Source organism: Sinohyriopsis cumingii, chromosome 12 (assembly GCF_028554795.1).
Source record: "Sinohyriopsis cumingii isolate HCF-2022 chromosome 12, ASM2855479v2, whole genome shotgun sequence".
Classification (NCBI taxonomy): domain Eukaryota; kingdom Metazoa; phylum Mollusca; class Bivalvia; order Unionida; family Unionidae; genus Sinohyriopsis; species Sinohyriopsis cumingii.
Window position 1 is genome coordinate 15,988,002 of NC_142972.1, and position 21,019 is coordinate 16,009,020.

The 21,019-nt window shown below is 34.7% G+C and overlaps 1 protein-coding gene across 1 annotated transcript in view; it reads left to right on the forward strand.

Annotated features, from left to right (window-relative positions):
* The window catches only part of LOC149786031 (E3 ubiquitin-protein ligase rnf213-alpha-like), a 451,244-nt gene that overhangs the window by 42,560 nt on the left and 387,665 nt on the right, over positions 1–21,019 (forward strand). Inside the window, exons 8-14 of the mRNA XM_089978103.1 lie at positions 1,417–1,522; positions 4,373–4,472; positions 4,940–5,109; positions 5,578–5,702; positions 12,175–12,440; positions 15,779–16,012; positions 19,036–19,225. Coding sequence (XP_089834229.1) covers positions 1,417–1,522; positions 4,373–4,472; positions 4,940–5,109; positions 5,578–5,702; positions 12,175–12,440; positions 15,779–16,012; positions 19,036–19,225 — 1,191 coding nt within the window. The remainder of the gene's footprint in view (positions 1–1,416; positions 1,523–4,372; positions 4,473–4,939; positions 5,110–5,577; positions 5,703–12,174; positions 12,441–15,778; positions 16,013–19,035; positions 19,226–21,019) is intronic.

Sequence of the window (21,019 nt, forward strand, 5' to 3'; positions counted from 1 at the left end):
CCTTTGTACATATTTACTCATGGATGACTTAATTTTATATATCAAATAAATTGTGTTTTTTTTTTAATCAGATGTTTTATAAAAACTGAGCTATAAGTGAATTCATATCATTGATAAGTTAATTAATATAGCCTTAGTTAGTTCTGATGTTTTTACAGTAGCTTGTGCTGAGTCATGCCCCATAGGACACTCTAATGGTTCTAACAAGCCAATTCTTCCACCGTGTACTCTGATAACCTGGTTCACAGACAAGTTAACGGAAACATCAGTGATTTGTCTCGTGATTATTTCAGTAGCAAACTTCTTTTATAAACTTTTAAATGACACAATCAGAATATTTAAAAGGCTGCAAATAAACAAGATTTTCCATTGCCAGGAATATACACTTGCAAAAAAGTGCAAAACAGCTACACAATCAAACACAACAGGATTCAGCACAGTTTCTTACAGACTAATAAATATTATACACAGTAACATATCATTCAGTAGCAATGATAAGTTCATTTTAGCAATGGTGTAAATTTAGTCTACTGTTTAACCTTTTACCTCATAGAGTGTATGACTTTTTAGCCCTTTGATATACATGTAGCAAAGTTACCAAGTGCAGTGCACTATAAATAGAATACCTGTTACTTATTCAACTCCATACACATAAGCCTGCCTGTTAACTGTTGAGCAGTGTAGTATATGTGATAGTTGACATCAGTTTTAACAATTTTACAGAGGATTACTTTTCATGCATAAACAGTAGGATAACTTTTCACTGTTCAAGAGAAGATCAACAAGGTCTTGTCAAGTCTGTGCATAAGTTTGTTAACATGTCTTTGAAAAAGTAAAAGAATTTGTTGCAAAAGGTGTTAATCAGCCTTTTGTAAATTAAAAAAGTACAGTAGTATTAGTACAGTTTTCGAGGTGCTGCGACTTTGTTAATATTATCTCAAATTTGATTTGGCATCGTATCTGTTACATAGTCTTCATTAGAACTTGGAAATGTGTATAATCATTTGATAACAATATAGATAAATTGGCATCTCTATCTCTATCTCTATTTCTATCTCAACCTCTGAAGAGCATGCTTGCAGGGGTCATACATAGTAAGCCGTGCCCATTTGATAGAGACCACATTCACTCTGTGGTAGTCATCCTTAATGACTTTGCGAGAAAGTATGGTGTGCAGAGCTATTCTTCATGAACTGCTGCAGCAACTCCATCAGGATGCATGGAGAGATGGTGGAGGTTTTTTCTACATTATCTTCTCCACTACCTCTCCACCACCACTGTATTGCATGGGGTTCCAATAATACACGTGGGCTGTACTGTCCATGTCTCTTAAGCATTTGACACTTTATCATTTAAGTCGTCTTTCTACTGTCAGTTGTATTCATTTTTGTGTTGTATTTGTTTTTTTCTTCCCAGTTCTTGCTTTATTTTCCTGTACATGTCCCTTTCATTGATTTTGAGGGTGTTGAGTACATTGCTGGAATAGTGGTGCTGGTGCTTCTTATGTTTCATCTCTTTGATGGTAACTAGTGTCAGAACAAGATGTGTAACAAGATAACCGAGTTGGGGTCAGATTATAACAAGAACACTTTTGATGGTGACAAAAGTACAATGTTTATTGATGAATGATTCAATGAAAAAGACTGATTCATGCACCCACAAAATCCAAATATTGGATATTTAACAAAATATGCATGAACCTGAATGTATTTCAGTTTAAATGAAATGTGTACTGATATGCAAGAAAAATCCTTAAATGGTAAAAAGATACAATGATTATTGATTCAAAATGATTCCACATAAAACAATGGAAAAAATGAATCACATAAACATTGACAATTGCCTCACAAATAGTAATACACGATATAGTTTACTCAACTAATGACATATGATGTGTTTCGCTCACTTAATGAAATATGATTGAGTTTTCACTCAAATAGTGAAATATGAGTTTTCACTCAGATAGTGAAATATGATGAATTTTCACTCTGCTTGTGAAATATGATGAGTTTTCACTCAAACAGTGAAATATGATATGAAACATTGGAACATATATCTTGCGGAGTCTGACATGAATCTGAAAGGTCTTCTCAGCCCCAATACTCTGTCAAATGGTTGAGGAGCCACCATGAACGGTCTGCCTAAAGATCCGTAGAATCTCTCATTCTCTGCAGACCCATTGGTCCAGAAGCCTTGGTTTTTAACCCCATGATGACCTTTATCTTCTTCTGGGCCATCGTCACCCTGACAGCAGCACACTGGGTATAACACAGCCCAAATTAGCACCACAGCTAAACAACACCTACAGTTTGGTGCATATACGGAGATACAGCATAACTATCACTCCGTCCCTCCTTCGCTCTTTCAGCACTACACTCAGAATTCACCAGTCACCGTTCACCAGTCACCGGCCATCATTCAATCAATCACCAATCAGTCATCAGTGATCAATCAGTCAGCTGAAAATATAATATCTGAATCCGTGTACTTCAAATGACTCGGTCATGTATAACAAACAGCACGTAATGATGTTATGTACTGTAGACTTGAGTTGATTTTATACAAATTATATTATCGGTACTACCGTACATGGTGATAATCAGGTTCAGAAGTGAACCTGTATCTGACAAGAATCTTATTGTACTTAACATATAACACCTTCTCTTCCTTAATAAATTCAACATTATTGCGAATATAATTGTTCTGTTAAGTGACATACAGGTAAACTAGAAAACAGACTATAACTTTGCATTATACAACACAAGCCAGAATTACCTATAATACAAAATAAATGTGATAGTAAAACAGTTATATCCTATAATACAAATAGGAAAATAATATTTAACTCACTTACCTCTACAGCTGGAAATCGCACATCATTAAAGTGGACTGCTCATTGACAGGACTCTTCATAATGTAATGTTTTACTATATGACAAAGTAATTTATACACAGGCCATGTAGCCATACACTGCCTGTGTGCTCCAGATATATTGGTTTTCCCATCATTAGCACTTTGCTCGTGCAGCATAGGATGAACCAAACTGACCATTTTGGAATAATGAACAATATATATAAACCACCCTCAGGTAAAGTGTGTACACAAAAAGAGACCCGAGTACATATATTTAATCCAAATAATAAATAAACGATAAATGTATACAAGTCCGTGACAACATGTACTTAAATTGGCATAGATTTGGGTTAGCCAAAGACAAATTTACTATCATCTTGCCCAGGCTAACAAGGGAATGATGCTATTCATATTGAAATGAAAATGTGAATGAATTAAAAAGTTTAACAAACATCCTTGCAAGATTCCCCACCGTCAATTGATGGCCAGATATCTATAGTTTCAAAAGATTGGAAATTTAATTTGTGTTTTATGCTGCCATTGGTAGTGATCGTAAGCATAATTTTTTTTCTTGCAAACAGGACACTTTCATGGCACAATAAATGCATTCCAATCACTATGGAAAATGGAAAAATCTATCAGATTCCATTGCTTTTATTTATGTTTGGTGCTGTCATCCTTTGATGAAAGGTCCTTTGTATTTATGGAAGATTGTAGTCAGCTTGCTTTGATGAAGATGCATCTATTATTGAAAATGCCACTAAATTTAGGCCATCTTTGGAGGACCAAACATATTCCTGTTTGCTACTACGGTGGCAACATGAAATAATTGTAGATCATTGATTGGGGCAGAATTTTGTTTTTCATATGCTTAATATTTATACAGAATGATTGGTACTTCAAATGTAATCAGTTTTCCTTTAAGTTTCAGCAAAACTATTTTTTCTGGTACATTTAAAAAAGAACAATATAGCCATTGTTTGGTTGATTATAGTCTTTCCTGTTCCAGAGGTGGTTGATTTTAGCTAGTCTTGTAGCATTACTATTTGTGTTATATTACAGCATACAGTACTAAGGCCAGATATGAGCATAAACGGATTATGATATAACAAAGCACTGTTAAAGATCATTTGTCAATATGAACAAAGGATTTGTTTATGTAACTATAGATTCCAGTGCATTATATATCCAAGTTTGCAGTATTCTTTCATGGTGCCTTTGAATTTCTCCACTCCAAACCCAAGATTGAATATACAAGTTTTAACAGCTAAAAATGTTTTCACCAAAAACAAATCACAAGATGGTATTTTGTTGTTGCCCATAAGGAAACAATCGCAATTTGTGACATTGGCAAAGCCCAGCATGATCAGTGCTCCTCTTTCCATAAAGAGGAAGGCAATTATTCCATGGGAGTTGCATCCTCTTCTGCAAAGACCATTTTATAGAGGTTTGGTGGGACCTCTCAGATGATGTGTGGGTCCTTTCCACAATAAAGGAGTGTTACTGACTTCATTTCCAGGACCCTCCACCTGTTTCAAGGACATTCACTTTGTGACACCAGTCTCAACTGATATTTTGATTAGCAAAGGTGTGTACCCATTTCAGGAAATTGCAGTAGAGTGAGTAAAAAACTTAAAATATTATGTTTGAACTCAACATCACTTTTTGTCTGAACAGATTCCTTCTGCGAGCAGTTCACCAAGGTGATGGATATAGTAGTGGCTAATGTGTGATCCTTAGGAGTTCACTTCCTCCAGAACTTGACTGACTAGTTGGTGCACATCATCATGAGATGTGCCATTCTGTGGGATCTGTCTGTTAGGAAATGGTGGTTCTTCTGGGCTTAATCTCCAATGAGGAGAACTTGGATCTGATCCAATCTCAGAACTTTGTTAATGTGGGCATGAATTGTCTCACCCCTTAAGGAACAGTCAATATTCTTCCCAACAGAATCTTACAAGGCCTCGTTGTCTTAGCTGGTTTTCATTGCTTATTTATATTGGTCTCCTGATGACTCTGAACATGTCATCAAGCATAATTACCCTAGGAAGGCTTCATATGCAGCTCTTCCAGTTCTTGCTTTTAGCAAACTGGAGATCTCACAAGGACCCTCTGTCCACTCAGATCCATTTAGGATCAAAGTTTTATCACCATATGAGTTGGTCGAGGAATCAGGACAGGTTTCTCACTGGAGTTCTGATTCAGGCTCTGGAACCTCGCTCTTCCTTTTCAATGATACTTCAGATTCAGGCTGGGGTTAGTCTTGCAGGGCCTATGGTTTCAAGAGGAATCTTCCCTTCACATCGACAATCTTGAAATGTGGGCTGTTTTTCTAGATCTTGAAGTCTCTTATAGTTGCCTGGTTAACAGCTCTCTGCAACCTGCCAGTATGATAGAACTCTTCCTTCATTGCTTTTCTGCAACATTTGTGGGGGGAATGGCATTATGGTGGTTTACCTTCCTTTTGACTTGAACCTTGCTGTGGTGATTCTTTGTGATACTGGTTTCCACTCAGTTGAAGCCTTGGCTGCATCGGATGACAACATAAAGGCATCTCTTTCCATATAGTTGTGGTCTTCTTCATGTCTGGAGTGGATGATATTCTTGCTGGTAATTAGCCTTCTTTGGCCTGTTCCAATTCATTGGGTTTCATTGAGGCCAAGCACTTTGATGTTGTACCTTCTCATTTCATTATTAACTTATGGTGTCTTCCTACTCTCATAGGGGTTCTCATGTTAAAGGTACCCTTCCTGGTGTTTGCCTTCATCTTTGGTTGGGAGCCTGGCTTCCAGGAGGCTTTTGCCAGGTCACATCATGGATCCACCTGTAGAGGAATCTTCCTCAATCAGGTGTATTGTTTTTGTCATTTTGTCATTTTTCTGTAATTTGTATAATCCACTGATGGGTGATTGTCCCAGGCTGTTTCACCAGAGCCCATCTGCAATGACACATCAAATTGGATCTTAGCTGGCCTTCATGGCTTTGTAACAGCTTTTTGCAGCTGTATCTTGAATGTTCAAGTATTGTTGCTTTCTCATTGCAAAATAGAGTATTTTATTTTTCCTATCTATAGTCCTAATATTAAAGGTACCTCCTCTACACAACTGTAACATTTCACTTTCCTCCATGGAAATAGTTGCAGTACCTACATGAAGGATTGCCATGAAACTTTAAACACATTTATTTGGTTTAGTTAGCTCTAAATAAAAAAGGTGTTGATTGGCCACTGTAATCTTGAGAATCTTGTTGTCACTACTTATCCAGAACAGATAGATTGAAATGGGGTTTTAAAACTGGTGCCAGTCTGGTGTTTAATGTGGCCACCACAGGAACCATTCTGAAGATCTTGTAAGCACTGCTCTTCCAGAATAGTGTTTTGTATATCTAAATTGTGTGCTTAACTTTTGGCCATAATTGTACATTGTACTTGAAAATAATGGTTATTTATAAACAACATGTTTAGATTACTAACTTTTGTCTTTGATTGTAAGTTGTAAATAAGATGTTGACAAAGCTTTGTGAGTTCTGAATATTCTAGAAATAGACTTGTTTACAATTTTATGGAATTTTTCAGTTAGAAATGACTATATTCCAGAATATTCCATTGCTTCTTAGGTCAAGTGAAATTCATATATATATATATATAGGGTTTGCTAAACAATTATTTGTTCTTATTTTCATATCAGTCTTTGAGAATCTATCGTCAGAGTTTATAGTTGTGTTCAGACATAATTCTAGAAGAATCATTTATTTAAATTATTCATTGGAAATACAAAATGCTCATTGACTAAAACACTATTTCGGGATTAATGAGAACTCATTCAACAACATTCTGGATTGCATCATTCTGGTAGATCATGGCAATCAAGAATATTGGATTTAATTTTTTTCTGTACTTTTGAACTAGTGATCGAACATTTAGGATTATTTGGGATTCAATTCTCAGTACTATAGGTGTTTTTTCTTTTATTTTCACTGTATTCTTGGGAAATAAATTGTTTGTTGAATTATAGTAAGATTTTGCTTTCACTTGCTTTCTTTTATTTTAAGACCTAGTGTTGTAACAATGGAAAGTCAGATTGACATGGGATTTTCACCAGAACACTTCTTAAGATATAGGTCTTCAGTGAAAATGGTGACCAAATGATGTCCGTTATGGCCACCACAGCAGCGATCTTGAAAATCGTATTGTTTCTCTTAATAAATGGAAAGTCATAATTACATGGGGTTTTCATTAAAAGACTTTTTATATTGCCCAATTGGTCCTAAATTAAAATGGTTCTGCTTGGGCATTCAGTATGTTTGTCACAGTGGTTATCTTGAAAATCTTTTTACAACTACTCCTTCTGCATGGATAGTCATATCAACATGGGGTTGTCACTAAAGACGTTTCATGATGTCCAGTTGGTCCTAAATGAAAATGGTGCCACCTGGACATCCATCTTTAAAATCTTGTTATTGATACTATGCCTGAATGGATAGTCATATCAGAAACAGGGTTTTTACTAAAATACTTCTTATGATGTCTAATTGTCTTAAATGAAAGTGTTGTCAATCTGACATCCACTTTAGCAGCTGTCTTGAAAATATTGATCATGGTGCTCCTCCCGAGATCTGAAAGTCATATCAGACATTAAGTTTTCATTGGAAGACTTATGGTGGTTAATAAAAATTGTGCTGATCTGATATCTTGAAAATTTTATTGCTACTCTTCTTGAAAGGAAACTCTTATCAGCATTTGGTCATCATCAGAAGACTTCTTACGAGATCTAGATGGCACCAAATGGAAAGGGTACTGATTTGATATCCAGTATGGCCATAATGGCAGCAGCCGTATTGAAAATCATGTTAAAGCAACTTCTCCTAAATGGAAAGTCATATTGGCATGAGATAATAATAATAATAATAATAATAATAATAATAATAACAATTATATTCAAAGAAGAAGCTCATTTAGTCAACTGGCCAATTTACCATGAGGCATACTACAATTAGATTTGTACATATATTCTCACCAGAAGACTAATTAAGATGCTAGTATTGAGTTGATCCTGATAAAAATTCTGCCAATTTGACCTCTAACATGTCTGCCACAATGAACATACTGAAAATCTTGGAAATACACCACTCCCTTGATAACTCACACCCTAACAATTCATGAACCCACTTATAACGTGGGGTCAGGCATGGATCCCATTTTTAAAACAGAAAATACCTCAAAAATTGATCCCTAATTGTTGAACTTGATGAAAATCGCGATAAAAATTGGTAACGGAAACTTTGATACATTGCTCATTTTCTCGTTGAAAATGGTAGATAGGACCTGGAAATTTGAATAAACATTATGAAAAATCAAATTGAAAAAAAGGTCATACAATTATATACATTTTCTTTCCAAATTACATTCCTAGTACACCACAATTAACGATATGTAAGGAAAATTTGATCAATGAAAATGTCAATTATGCCAAGTGGAGGCAGTACTTTAATAAATAAATAAATACAAATTAAATAAATTTTTATCAATTGAAATTTGTGTTCTAGTTGTCTTTTAGATCCTTTTAAGTGTAATTGTCATGAATGCAATATGTCCTCTTGTAATTAAACATAAAATGCATCAATCTACCATAACAGCTATGTCCGTGAGCATTTCTCAGAGAACATAATTAAGTGCAGACTGTGTTTTGATAAATGACTTGCGGAAGTATTTGTTGTAATGTTGCAATGAATTAAAAGCTGGTCTTCTTTGTATTATCATTTTAATTACGTCTTTTGAATCAAATAAAGGAGGTGGAAAAAAAAGAAAAGTTAAAAGGCACGAAAATCCTACAACCTTAAAATCTAGTGGCCGTGGTCATACTGTCAGGTGAACTCACTTCATTTGATCAATCGAACACTGTTATAAATGTTATTGTGTATGTAACATAAACTACCTTAAATTAACCGATCAAAGATAACAAGGCAGCCAAGCGAGATGAATACTTTGTAGAATAAAGAGCTTGGTATAACAGATATGGATCACTGTGGGCAAGCCAGTTGCAGAGAATTCTTGAACTGGCATTTAGAGATATCCTCAAGGATGATAAGAAATTTCATTGTTACTTCCAATGAAATCATGACATCAGTATTGTACTAATTGAACAATAAAACAATTGAGTTTCAGTGTAGATAATTGTCTCACAAAATAAATGTTGCATGTTTTTGAAAAAAAAAGGAATCTTGTTTGGTGATGTATCAACAGTTAGTCTAGTTCCTGGCAATGTGGGCTCTCGATTTGGAAGGATAATATTAAACACCACTATGAGAACCAGACTGATCAAGAAAACAAAAAGCTGTGATGTAATACACAGATTGTTCGCGTACACATGATGGTTGTTGAAACCAGTTGGATCAATCTTTCACATGGTGGACGTGTTGAAAATAAATGTTATTTAGACAGAATAACAAACAACTTCATTAGAAAAAGTGCGTTATTAAAAATTATTATTGACGTGATTGTAAAATGAAGATTCAGTCATTAAACATCCCATGTCCCTAATGCTGCCCCACCCAGGTTTTTCTCGATGTCAAAGTGATTTTTTTTCCTCAATTTTTGGAGGTCCCTCGGTAACTCACGCCTTGCTTATAGTGCGGTCTATGTTTGTGGACCCCATTGTGCGCAAGCTAACGAGGGAGAGGTGTAATTGTCCTGGATGGATGGTTATATCAGGATGGGATTTTCACCAAAAGTCTTCTGATTGTGTCTAGTTTGTTGAAATAAAAATCTGCTGATCTTGCTTGCTCAGTGCTAATTTGAAAATCTTGTCACTCAAGAATATTATAGAGGGTTTCAACACTAGGCAGTTAAAATAGAAGAAATGGCATATCATGAATTTGTGGAATTTCTTTTTGGACAATGGGGCACCATTCTTTTCAAAGTTATCTTGTTTTTTAAGCTGTATTATTTACTTTTTATAATTATTTGATGAATAAAAATGCAGAAGAACACCTGTTTTCATGGTATCAATTTTATAATTATTTGATGAATAAAAATGCAGAAGAACACCTGTTTTCATGGTATCAGTTTTATAATTATTTGATGAATAAAAATGCAGAAGAACACCTGTTTTCATGGTATCAATTGCCATTATGTGTTCATTTTCTGGTCCTATGCAACTTGACTATTGTTGAACTAGGTATGCATGAGTATTTGGTTCTGTTTCTGGATGAGATAACTGTTTCTTCTTATTTCATTAATTGTTAGATATGCAATGCACATATATTGACTTTTCATATTTTCCCACAGCCCAGTCAAAACCGTCTTTACATTCGATATTACAACTGACCACTATTAATGTTAACACCTACAACCTTAATAACAATGGAAAATCCTCCAACTATAAAGGCAAATTATAAGGTTGGAGAAAATAATTATTGTGACTGAAAGAAGTGAAAAAGAGCAGACCACTCATAAAAAAGTGTTTTAAATGTTGGTAAAACAAATTTAGGTTGTTGTAAAAGAGAAGGAGTAAATCAGAAATGATTTCATATGCTAATATTATGTGATCTTCAAATATAAATGTGATTTCATGTTTAGTGAGAGAAGTATATCTTTATTGCTATATAATTTTGTTTTTAGATGAATGCATACAATATTTTAGCAAAAACTATTAATAAAGAATATAATATAAGTACAGTTTTTGTGGTTATTTTTCTTTAAATTGTTCTGAAACCAGACCTTGGAAACTAGTCTTTATGTACAAACGTGCTATGAGAAATGACCTTTCTTGAGAGACCGTTTTTTGTTGGCAGAAGGGGCAGTCTCTCGTAATAGGTTTTACTGTACAAGACCAAATTTTACTGGTACAAATGCTAATGCTGCCTTCAAAGTTCGCAGTAGATGTCCCAGTTTTATTTCCTATAAAATAATTCCTATACACTTGTGAGAGTAAAGTTGTCCCTTCATTGGGGTCAGATTGCCAACACTGTTGTATGTAATTCATCCCCTTAAAACACTGACAAAATATTCTTGAAGTGCAAGTACCTAACACCCAAACTCTCTTGTTACCATTCTTTATTTGGATTTACAGCAGTTATGAACTCTTGATCTTTGCTAATAAGAACTTAAGATTTGTTACTAAAAATTACTCTTGACTACTGGTTTTCAGCCGCCTAGTAATATATATTTTTAGACCATAAAATATGCAATGTAAGATTCTGTAGAGAAATTATAAATTACTGCCTCATAGTGCATCTCCTGAATCCTAAACTCTTCAATCTTTGGTTGACAGTACTTTCAGAAACATGAACACTGACAGATTAAGTAAAAACTACAGTAGAGTCCTGCCAAAAAATGTCTATGATAATAAAAAATTATGATGAACAAGATAAGAAAGTACATGATTACTTCTTTTTCCCAATTTTTGGTCTGATGCTTATTTTTTATGGACCCCTCATTTGGAAACATTTTCAAAACTAACATGATATTCCAGTTACTTCAGATACTTTGCCACCAGTAAATCGTCATCAGCTATTGAGGGTCTGTTAATTCCTTACCATGCAGCACCATATTTTGTTTACATCACTAGGGAAGTAAAAAAAAAATTGCATTTGCTACAAATTGCAGAACACAGTCAGGATTGATCAATGCTATTAATGAGTGTACCTACTAAAAATATCAAGTTTGCATTTCTTATCCATGCAATGACTATTTGAAATCATAATTTACTGCCAGCTACACACTTTTGTACCAGTCAGGCCAGTGTAAGCCTGGTTGGCCATAGTGATCATTTTTCCATCTGTGACAGTGGAATTGTCAAGTTTTTGCAAGTCTAATATGGACTGTGAGAAAGGGGACACTCCAACATGAAATGTAGTCCAAGATTCCACAGATTACTTGTTTTCTTTTTCTTTTACTTTGCCTTTCTCCCCCCACCTTATTTCTCACAATGAATTAAGAGTTTACAAGTCAGTTAAGGGAGATTCAGGGTGATGTATTTAGCATAAACCTGCCATGCACAATTTCAGATACAATTAAAGAAGTTGAGTGGGAAAATAGTGAGCAAACAAATAATAAAGTTACAAAAATTGTCTGCTCCTTAGGCTCACAAAAGGCAGCTAGTACCTCATTCAATTAACTATTGGCATCAGTTCAGAGGGCATCTTCTGTTTGTAAACCTTATACATAAGGTAATGTAACAGGGATCAACACCAGAGACTGCAGCTGTATAGAGATTTTGGAGGTCAAAGCATCATTATGAGTATACACATTTTGCAGGGTTAGCTACAATGCATACAGTTTTCAGTGTCTCAACTGTTTTTCAAACACTTGCTTTTATTTAGATTTCAGATATGATTATTGCACCAGTGTTGAAATCATTCAAAGAAATTTCTCTAAGTGCTTGGAAGGAAAGTCCAGCAAATTCACAAATCAGAATGCTTCGAGCAGCCATGGTTGTTTCTGCACTAAAATGCTTTAACTGTGAATTGAGTTTAGAGGAACAGGAGCTTCTTGCAAAGGGACTGTTAGTGCGACCCAACTACGAACAGGCTCGCCTGTGCCATGACCTGAATTATATCGAACAAACTTATTCCCCAGGGATGAAAAAGTAAGAAAGAATGAATATCAATTAATACATGTATAACACATTAAATGAAATATATCCATATCCTGCCAAAAAGAGTTGAAAGGTTTTCATTGTTATGCTGCTTTCATTTATCCCCCTGTAGATAACTTGTTGTTACAAGTTGATGTACATATTATGTTTTTATTAAGATTTTTTTATTTTATTTCATTGCTTAATGTGTTTAGATACTGAAGATGATTTGTATACAAGATATTAAAAGTATAAGCTTTATTTTAGTTTCAGCAGAAAGTTAGACAAAACATAATTAGTATTTACCATTTGATTCACTAAAATTCTTTATGTAAATATAGTAACTGTTTGTTTATGAATGGAACTCAAACATGAACATGAAAGTAGAATAGATTCCATATTGAGAAAATTTGCTAAGCAATCCAGGCCTCTTTTTATAGAATGTACTTTACTCAACTCCAAATCATGCTAGAAAATATTGTGACCAATTAAAATGGCTGCATTTGTTCATTACCTCTTGATGCATATACAGAGAAATTAATGTGCTTCCAGAAGTTTTACAGGAGTTAATACTCTTTTTGACTTGCAGCTTAATGCATTGTATAATAGAATCTTGTAAGCACAAGTAATTTTAAAGATTTTAATCAATTGCCATGAAATTTTGATAATCTTAAGATGTAAATGTGAACAATGTGCATCTGTGACTTTTGTTAGAGTAATTGCCCTTGTTAATTGGAACCTGATATTGTGTTTGACAGAATCTTGTGAACACAACTTGTTTTCAGTGGAAACTTTGTATGGTCATCAGATTAAGTCTTAGTTTTTTGGGGTGTTTTTTTACCATCCTCTCACATTTTTTTTGTGGTCATTGTCCTTATTGTCCTGCAGTAATATGAACTGTGCTCTAATAGTGTCATATGGAATGTGCCTCCCTCGAATCTCAAAACATTATTTTCTTGCAATATAATAATGATAACATTAATAACAATTATAATGGTAATGACTTTATTTAAAGACGAAGCTTTTTTGGTCAAATGACCAATCTTCATTGAGGTGTTCTACAATTACATGTGTATGATGTATAATTTTGTATGGGTTTACAATGATAATAGCTTTTAAAGTAGATTTTAAGAACAATGATTAACAAAGAGAAAATATAATATAATATATTATGGTTTTTGTTATTATAGTATCTATACTTTGATATCATAAAAAAGAGTGTTCAAGTTTTTCCTATCTGTTCATAGACCAGAGGAGTTTATGAGATGGTTTGTTGTCTGTCTGTTTGAGTAGGTTTGTTATCGCTATTTCTCCTAAACTACTTGGAGGATAGCCATGAAACTTTACGCATTCATTCCATGGTCCTAATTGTAAATGGTGTCACTGAGATAGTCAAAATAGCCACATGGTGACAACAATTGGCCAGCTTGAAAATCTTGTTATTGCAACTCCTCCTGAACAGGAAGGCATATTAACATAGAATTGTAGTATAAAAAAAGAACCTTATAATATCTAGTTTGTTCCAAACAAAAACAATGCTGATCTGACATCCATTATGTCCACTATAGCAGGAATCTTAAAAATCTTGTTTTTACTTCATCTCTTGAACAGATAGTCATGGTATTTTAATCAGAAGACTTGTGATGTGTAGTTGGTCCTTAGTGAAAATGGTGCCATTTACACATCCACTATGCTGCAACAGTGATCATCTTGAGACTCTTCTTATTACTACTCCTCCAGAATGGATGGTTTTGTCAGCATTGAGATTTTTGCCAAAGACTTTTTATGATGTCTAGTTGTTTCTAAATAAAAATGATGTTAATCATAGGTCCAAAAAATGGCTGACACAGCAGCCATCTTCAACATCTTTTTCTTGCTACCACTCCTAAGCGAAGTATCAAATTGAGATGGGGTTTTAGTTGAAGACTTCTTGTGATGTCCAGTTGGTCCCAAATGAAAATCATGCTGTTTGAATTATGGCGGCCATAATGGCAATGTTTTGAAGATTGTTGCTGGGAATCACCCTGAAAGGATGCTCATATCAACATGAGGTTTTTATAAAAGGCTATTTATGATATATGGTTGGTCCAAAATGAAAATTTGCAACTTAGACAGCCAGCATGGCCACCACCATAGTGGCAATCTTGAAAATTTAGTTATCACTCCTTCTCCTGATAAATGGTCACATCAACAGTGGGTTTTTAGTGAAAGATTTCTTATGTTTAATTTGTCCTAAATGAACAAAGTGATCAACTGACTTAATATGGCCAGTGTTGAAAATCATATTATTGCTACTTCTCCAAGATGGTGGTCATATAGGCAATGTGCTTGCACCAGAAGACTTCTTATGATATCCTGTTTGTCCTGAATAAATGGTGTGAATTTTATATCCAATATGGCCACAATGGCTGTCACCTTGAAAATGTTGTTATAGTTGCTGCTTCAAAACAGTAGTATCAGCATGGGATTTTCAGTAGAATCTGATTTGGCTTATAATGTGGCCATCTTGAAAATCCTATCACTCTGCTCCTCTTAAATTGAAAGTAATTTTGACAAGGGGTTTTCATCAGAAGAGTTCTTAACAGTGTTCTGTTTGGTCCTAAATGAAAATGATGCAAAGTATCCCTTTGGCCATCTTTAAAATATTGTTTTCTCTCCTCATTCCAAATGGATAGATGACTATCAACATGGTTTTTTCACCAGTTGCTTTTGTATGATACCTAGTTAGTCTTAAATGAAAATGGCACCAGTCATACATCTAATATTGCTGCTATGATGGCTGTCTTGAAAATCTTGCTGTCACTACTCCCCCTTAATGGATGGTCATATTGTCATGGGTGTTTCACCAAAAGAATTCCAATGATGTCTATTTTGGCTACATTAAAATGGTGCCAATCTGACATCCAGTATATCCTCCACAGTAGCAAATTTGAAAATCGTGTTATTACTGAATACTGTTGGGAATGGTTTCAACACTTAGCAGTTAAGAGGAAGAAATGGTCTTATCTTGAATTCTTGGAAATATTTTTTACCAAGTAGAGCAGCAGTACATTTGAGGAACTATTTTTATCGTTTAATGTCTTTGTGCCTGTTCACATGGGTCAGTGTTTCAATTAGTCTAATTTTTTTCTGCTAGATTAATGGTTACACTGGTTGCTGGAGACTATTAAAAGCTCCATAGCAGCATGCTGTGCAATTGTTCATTACATAATGGTTCAGAAGAGACAGAAAAGGTAAACAATGGTGCCATTGCTATCTGAAAGCTACACTATTATGTTCAGAAAATACCCATGTTGCAAGCAAAGAGTTATACCTCGTGTTTTATCTGTAAGTGTTTGATTCTTTTTTAGGCAGTTGAATGATGCTATCATCAATTTTATTGATAGCATTGCCAATACAACAAGGAGTCCATGTTTATTTTTGTGTATGCCACTCCACCATTTTTTGATTGGTGCTGTGAAGCCATTTGAAGAAGTATCACTGGATTTAAGTCATGACAATGAAAGTCCAACATGGTGGGGAACTGCATGTGTGACCAAATCTGTTGAATGTTTCAAGAAAAATTCACCATCAAAAGGCACAATGTAAGTAAATGCCAAAATTTCTTTCCCCTCCATTTTTACTTAACCCTTTACCTCATAGAGCATAGTTACAAAGTGCAGCGAGCTATAAATAGGACACCTGTTACCTAGTCGACCCCATACTCATAGGCCTGCCTGTGAACTGTTAAGCAATGTAGTGTATGTTACCTTTAACAGGAATTCTAATCATTTTACATTTTTGGTACACATCTATCATATGTGGAAAAATTTAAGAGTAAAGTCCAGTTGTTATAGCTGTGTAATTATTTATCATGGAGGAATTTTTTATGTGCTTTAAAATCTTGAGAGAACTCATTCACCGTCATGTCAGTGATGCCGCGTGACCAACCGTAGCTGCCATTTCTCATACTCGAAATTTACAAGATTTTCGTCTGCGTCTACATCACTAAGTCATCTGAATTTGATAATTTATAAAAACTAATTGCTGCCTACATCAATATCAGAGCCTTTACCTTGGTTATTGAATCTTTCATAATTGTGATTCTAATTGTGAAAACTTCGTAAGTACTGAATGAAATCCGTGACCTCCATTTTGGAGAGTGGAGATTATGACCCCCAGTTACTTTAAATAGCAGTGTATAAATAGTGACCACATTATCTGATGTAATTGTCATTTGCAGAAATGAATGTAGTATCTAATAGGGGGTTTTCACTGAAGGTGGCGCTACGAAAACCGGTTTAAAATGGCTGATGTTTACAGCCGACGTCAAAAGGACATGCGATTTTGATTTTTTGTCTGGATTTTAGACCTTTTGGCCTGAGATCTAAGGCATAGCCTTCTGAACTACACACAGACAGGTGAACTTTTGCAAAAAGTAGGATAAGTTGGAGATTTGGAGTAAAAAGTTTCCAGGACATGAAAATGATGGCTCTCATTAAGTAAAATGAATACAAAATAAATTCAGACTTATGGATTAAAAGCAAAAACTATGGACATATGATTGTTGAGGTAAAATCTGGATAATTGACTCATCTTTGATTTAGATTTGGGTTTTATATTAGATTTAGTGGAGTTAGTCAGGGAACCAGACCAGCTTTACAGTAGTACCTCAGACGCTTTAAACTGCACATATTTTTTCATGCAATGTGTCTGTATGATAAAGCAATACAGATTGAAGACCAAATGGAAAATAACGCTCTTAAAGAGTGTTAATAATCAGCGCAGAAGAATAAAAAGGAATATTCACATCCTTGTGAATAAAAGCAGGAAGGGACACTTACGTTCATTGGACATCATGTGTCAATTTGAGTATGTCTCATGGTGGGAGATATAATTGCCATCGTCATATGAAGTGGAAAAAAATAATCCAAGAATTACGTCAAGTTGAGAGACAGCTACAAGCCATTGAGGTGCATAAGGATTTGGAACTGAAGTTTGTGCAGCTATGATAGAGGTAAATAAGGTATGCGATGTAGTTTGCAAACTTTTCAGTTGAAACCAGGTTCACCAACGCTGTTCATTCGAGTCCCTGAACTTTTTTTGTTTTCCAGCTTTACAATTGCAGTACATGATATTTTGTTACGTCTTACTGAAAAGTGGTCAAAAGTACAGGAAAAAAATCAACTGCCTTACTGAGATGATCTTGTTAGGGTTGGCAGGTCTGTGAAGGCTTTCAGTTTTTATACAAATGTTGCTGATCACTGTCAAAAATGGAAAAAAAATTCCTTAATTCTCAGAACAGAATTAGACTAAATTTGACAGAAAACATTGTGCCACTTAGGGGTTTCAATTATACAAATGATGCTGATTTGCCAATATATATGATACTAAAATTATAAATCCTTTAAATGACTTGCTCACAAATAAATTTGACAAAAACATTTTGGCCTCAAGAGTTTTTTTAAATTTGTACAGATGATGCCAATTCAGCTTTCAAATACGGCTTCTGCCGAAAATGGAACAAAATGTAATAACTTCTTCTTTAAGGTTTCATAAAAGAATTTGACCAAATTTAACAGCTGGAAGACCTTTTTTACATTTATAGGAATAAAATAGCAATGCAGCATAAAATATGTTTGTATGTAAATAGAAATGAAACCAATCACTGACGTGCTACACTTTAATATGATATAAGTGAATCACCAGGTAAATTGCATTAATTTGCATGGGTTTAACAACCCACCTTACCCCATCCCCCAGCTTAATGGGTTAGCAATATAGAAGTCATCAGTTCATTATAGGTAACTTATAAGTCAAGTATATATCACTTATAAGTCATAAGTTTAGATACTTGGCAAAGAAATTAGACAGATGAGAGATGTCAATTTGCTTTCTGAATTTCTTTCAGTGTGATACAGAGTATTTATGTCGTTCCCAAAACGTTTTATAGGATGTTGTGCTGGATTTTGAGCTCCCCTCCTTATTAACTGCATCTCTCAATTCCCTCCCTCACAGTTTATATTATACAAGATGCACCTAAAAGGAACAGGATATTAAGTAGTTTTAAGGAAATAAAACAAGGTTTCAAGAAGGAACTGGCTTACCATGCATGGACATGTCAAAGTGCCCTTGATCTCTACAAATATTACAAGATCTATCCATACCTGAAACTGAAATTTCTTCATTTGGGCATTCTGTGTACATGATGATTTAATCCAGAACATGAGTACATGCAGGGCATCACCATTTTTTTTTTGGTGTTAATATGCAGTGTAATTGTTGTTTAACATGTGTTGTATCTGTTTAGGGCTGTTCCATTTAATTACATAGGACCTAGGGAAGGCACTTTTTAAGTGGGGTACTCACCCATAGATGCAGTTTAGAATTTTCTTATCATTTTAATATGGACTCTGAAGCAAAGTACCCTGGTGTATATTTTTCAAATACTGCCTTCTCTGGGTACCATGTATGTTTAAATGGAACAGCACTTAATGGTTGCTGTTCCAGACCATTGAAAATATGTCAGAATAAATGGTTTTAAAATTAAAGGATTCCAACAATTTCTGATACGCAGTACTAGACTTTAGAATGGCAATTATGAATTTGAATCATTGCAATTTTGCAGGGTAATTGGAGAGGTAATCAGCCACTTGCATCCCTTATTTGAGATGGACTACCTTCTCCCACGCAGCATAATGGCAATGTTGACCCTGAATGAAGTTGTTGAGGTTATCAGTACTGGGATAATGCCATTTGAAGTCTGTGCTGCTAATCTTACCTATTTTGTGAAAACATCCAAATCAAATGAGGTTAAGGTAATTATGAAAAACTAGAACATTATTTGAGGAGTTCTTTTCATTGTGTTTGTTGATCTGTAACTTTTAGCACTGTGGTATAAATCATACAGCAAGTTCCTGGCATTTGTTGTTTGGGGGTTAAAAAAATAAGGTACATTACTTACTTGTTCAGTCTTACATATACTGAAATTTTATTTTTTAATTATACTTCTTAAATGGAGCTGAATTAGCTATACCAGCAACTACACTCTGTACTGAATTTTGAATATCAAAATATTTTCCAGCAGCGGATATTGATTAAAATTATTTTCATTCATCTATCCATAAATTTACCAATCACACTGACTGCACATGTTTTTGTTTTGCCAGTACCCCCTGGTTTGTGATTTTCACTTCGTGTAATAGCCTGAAGATTTTCTAAATGATTAGCAATTTTATCACCATCACCATTACTAAAGTCAATAACAAAACTGCTATCGATCAAGCCATTCAAACACTCATAAGCAGATCTATGTATGTGATAATTTGTTTCTGTAACACTAACTCGCATGTAACAGGTATTAGTTATAGTACCGAGGGGTCTTTTGCACTGACAGTGTCTGAGGTGATTTGCCTCATAATTATCAGCGATGGGATGTCTTCTGAATTCATCAGCATTGATAACATCAACATGCACTTGTTCCATATATATACTTATTTCTTTCTCCAATTAATAAGTTTTTGAACACAATTGGTTTCTAATCATGGATATTATATCAAGATAATCATTAGCATTTTTTATTGTGGCACCCCCAACCTCATTTTGTGTATCATAGTATCATTTAGCACTCTATATCTTCTCTTTTACCCCCCTCCACCATTCAACACAAAGCTCAGAGTTACCTCTGTCACTCGCCTTGCATATCGTGCATTATTTTGGCCCTAAACATCCCCATTGTACACTTGCAGAATGATTTCCACTATACTCATGGCAGCATGGTTTTCCACATGGGGGTTGTTTATCCAATCATAAGCCACTATTTTTGCTTGTGACATTATTATAATCTAGGATGATCTTTAAATAAAAAAAATATTTTGCCTTAATTCTACAATGAGTAGGAGGAGTGCAGCGAAAGTAGGAGGAGTTGTGGGAGAAACATTTTCAGCTAACTGGAATTAAGATTCACTTTCTAAGTTCAAAGGTTGCCCCGGAATGGTTTGCGAATTCAAAGTAAATAGTTAGAAACTATGAAAGAGTTTGCAAGATTATCTATAATTAAACTAGTGACCACCGGGTTTGATTTTGATAGAGTAGTTGATGATGAGAAAAAACGTCCACCATATGATTTACAATTACATGATTATATCAGAATGGCTAAGGAGGAGTTCAAGCGTGATGGTGCAGCTCATGTTTGGTCAGCATTCTGGATAGATCATGATGGTATTTTCATTGATGCTAATATGAATGACCAAGGGGCATGGATGATTACTGATTGTTTAGTTGGTGATGAAAAGTATTTATTTAGAATTTATTGTCGAACATGATGTTGGCCATCATGATAACCTTAATGTGGATGATCCGGGATAAACTTGACCCTGTTCAGGAAGCATGTGGACAGCGTGTTGTTACCATGGACAAATGTTCTAAACCGGGAATTCTGACAGATATTGACAGGCCATATTATTAAACATCATATCCTGTGACAGCGGTTGTTGACGTACTTTATCCATTAAATGCGCCTAATATTAATGTTCTTTTATCGATGTGGGGTGCAAGTACACCCACTGGCATCTTAAATTGTGTGACTCAGTGGGCCACAGAACATTCTTTGA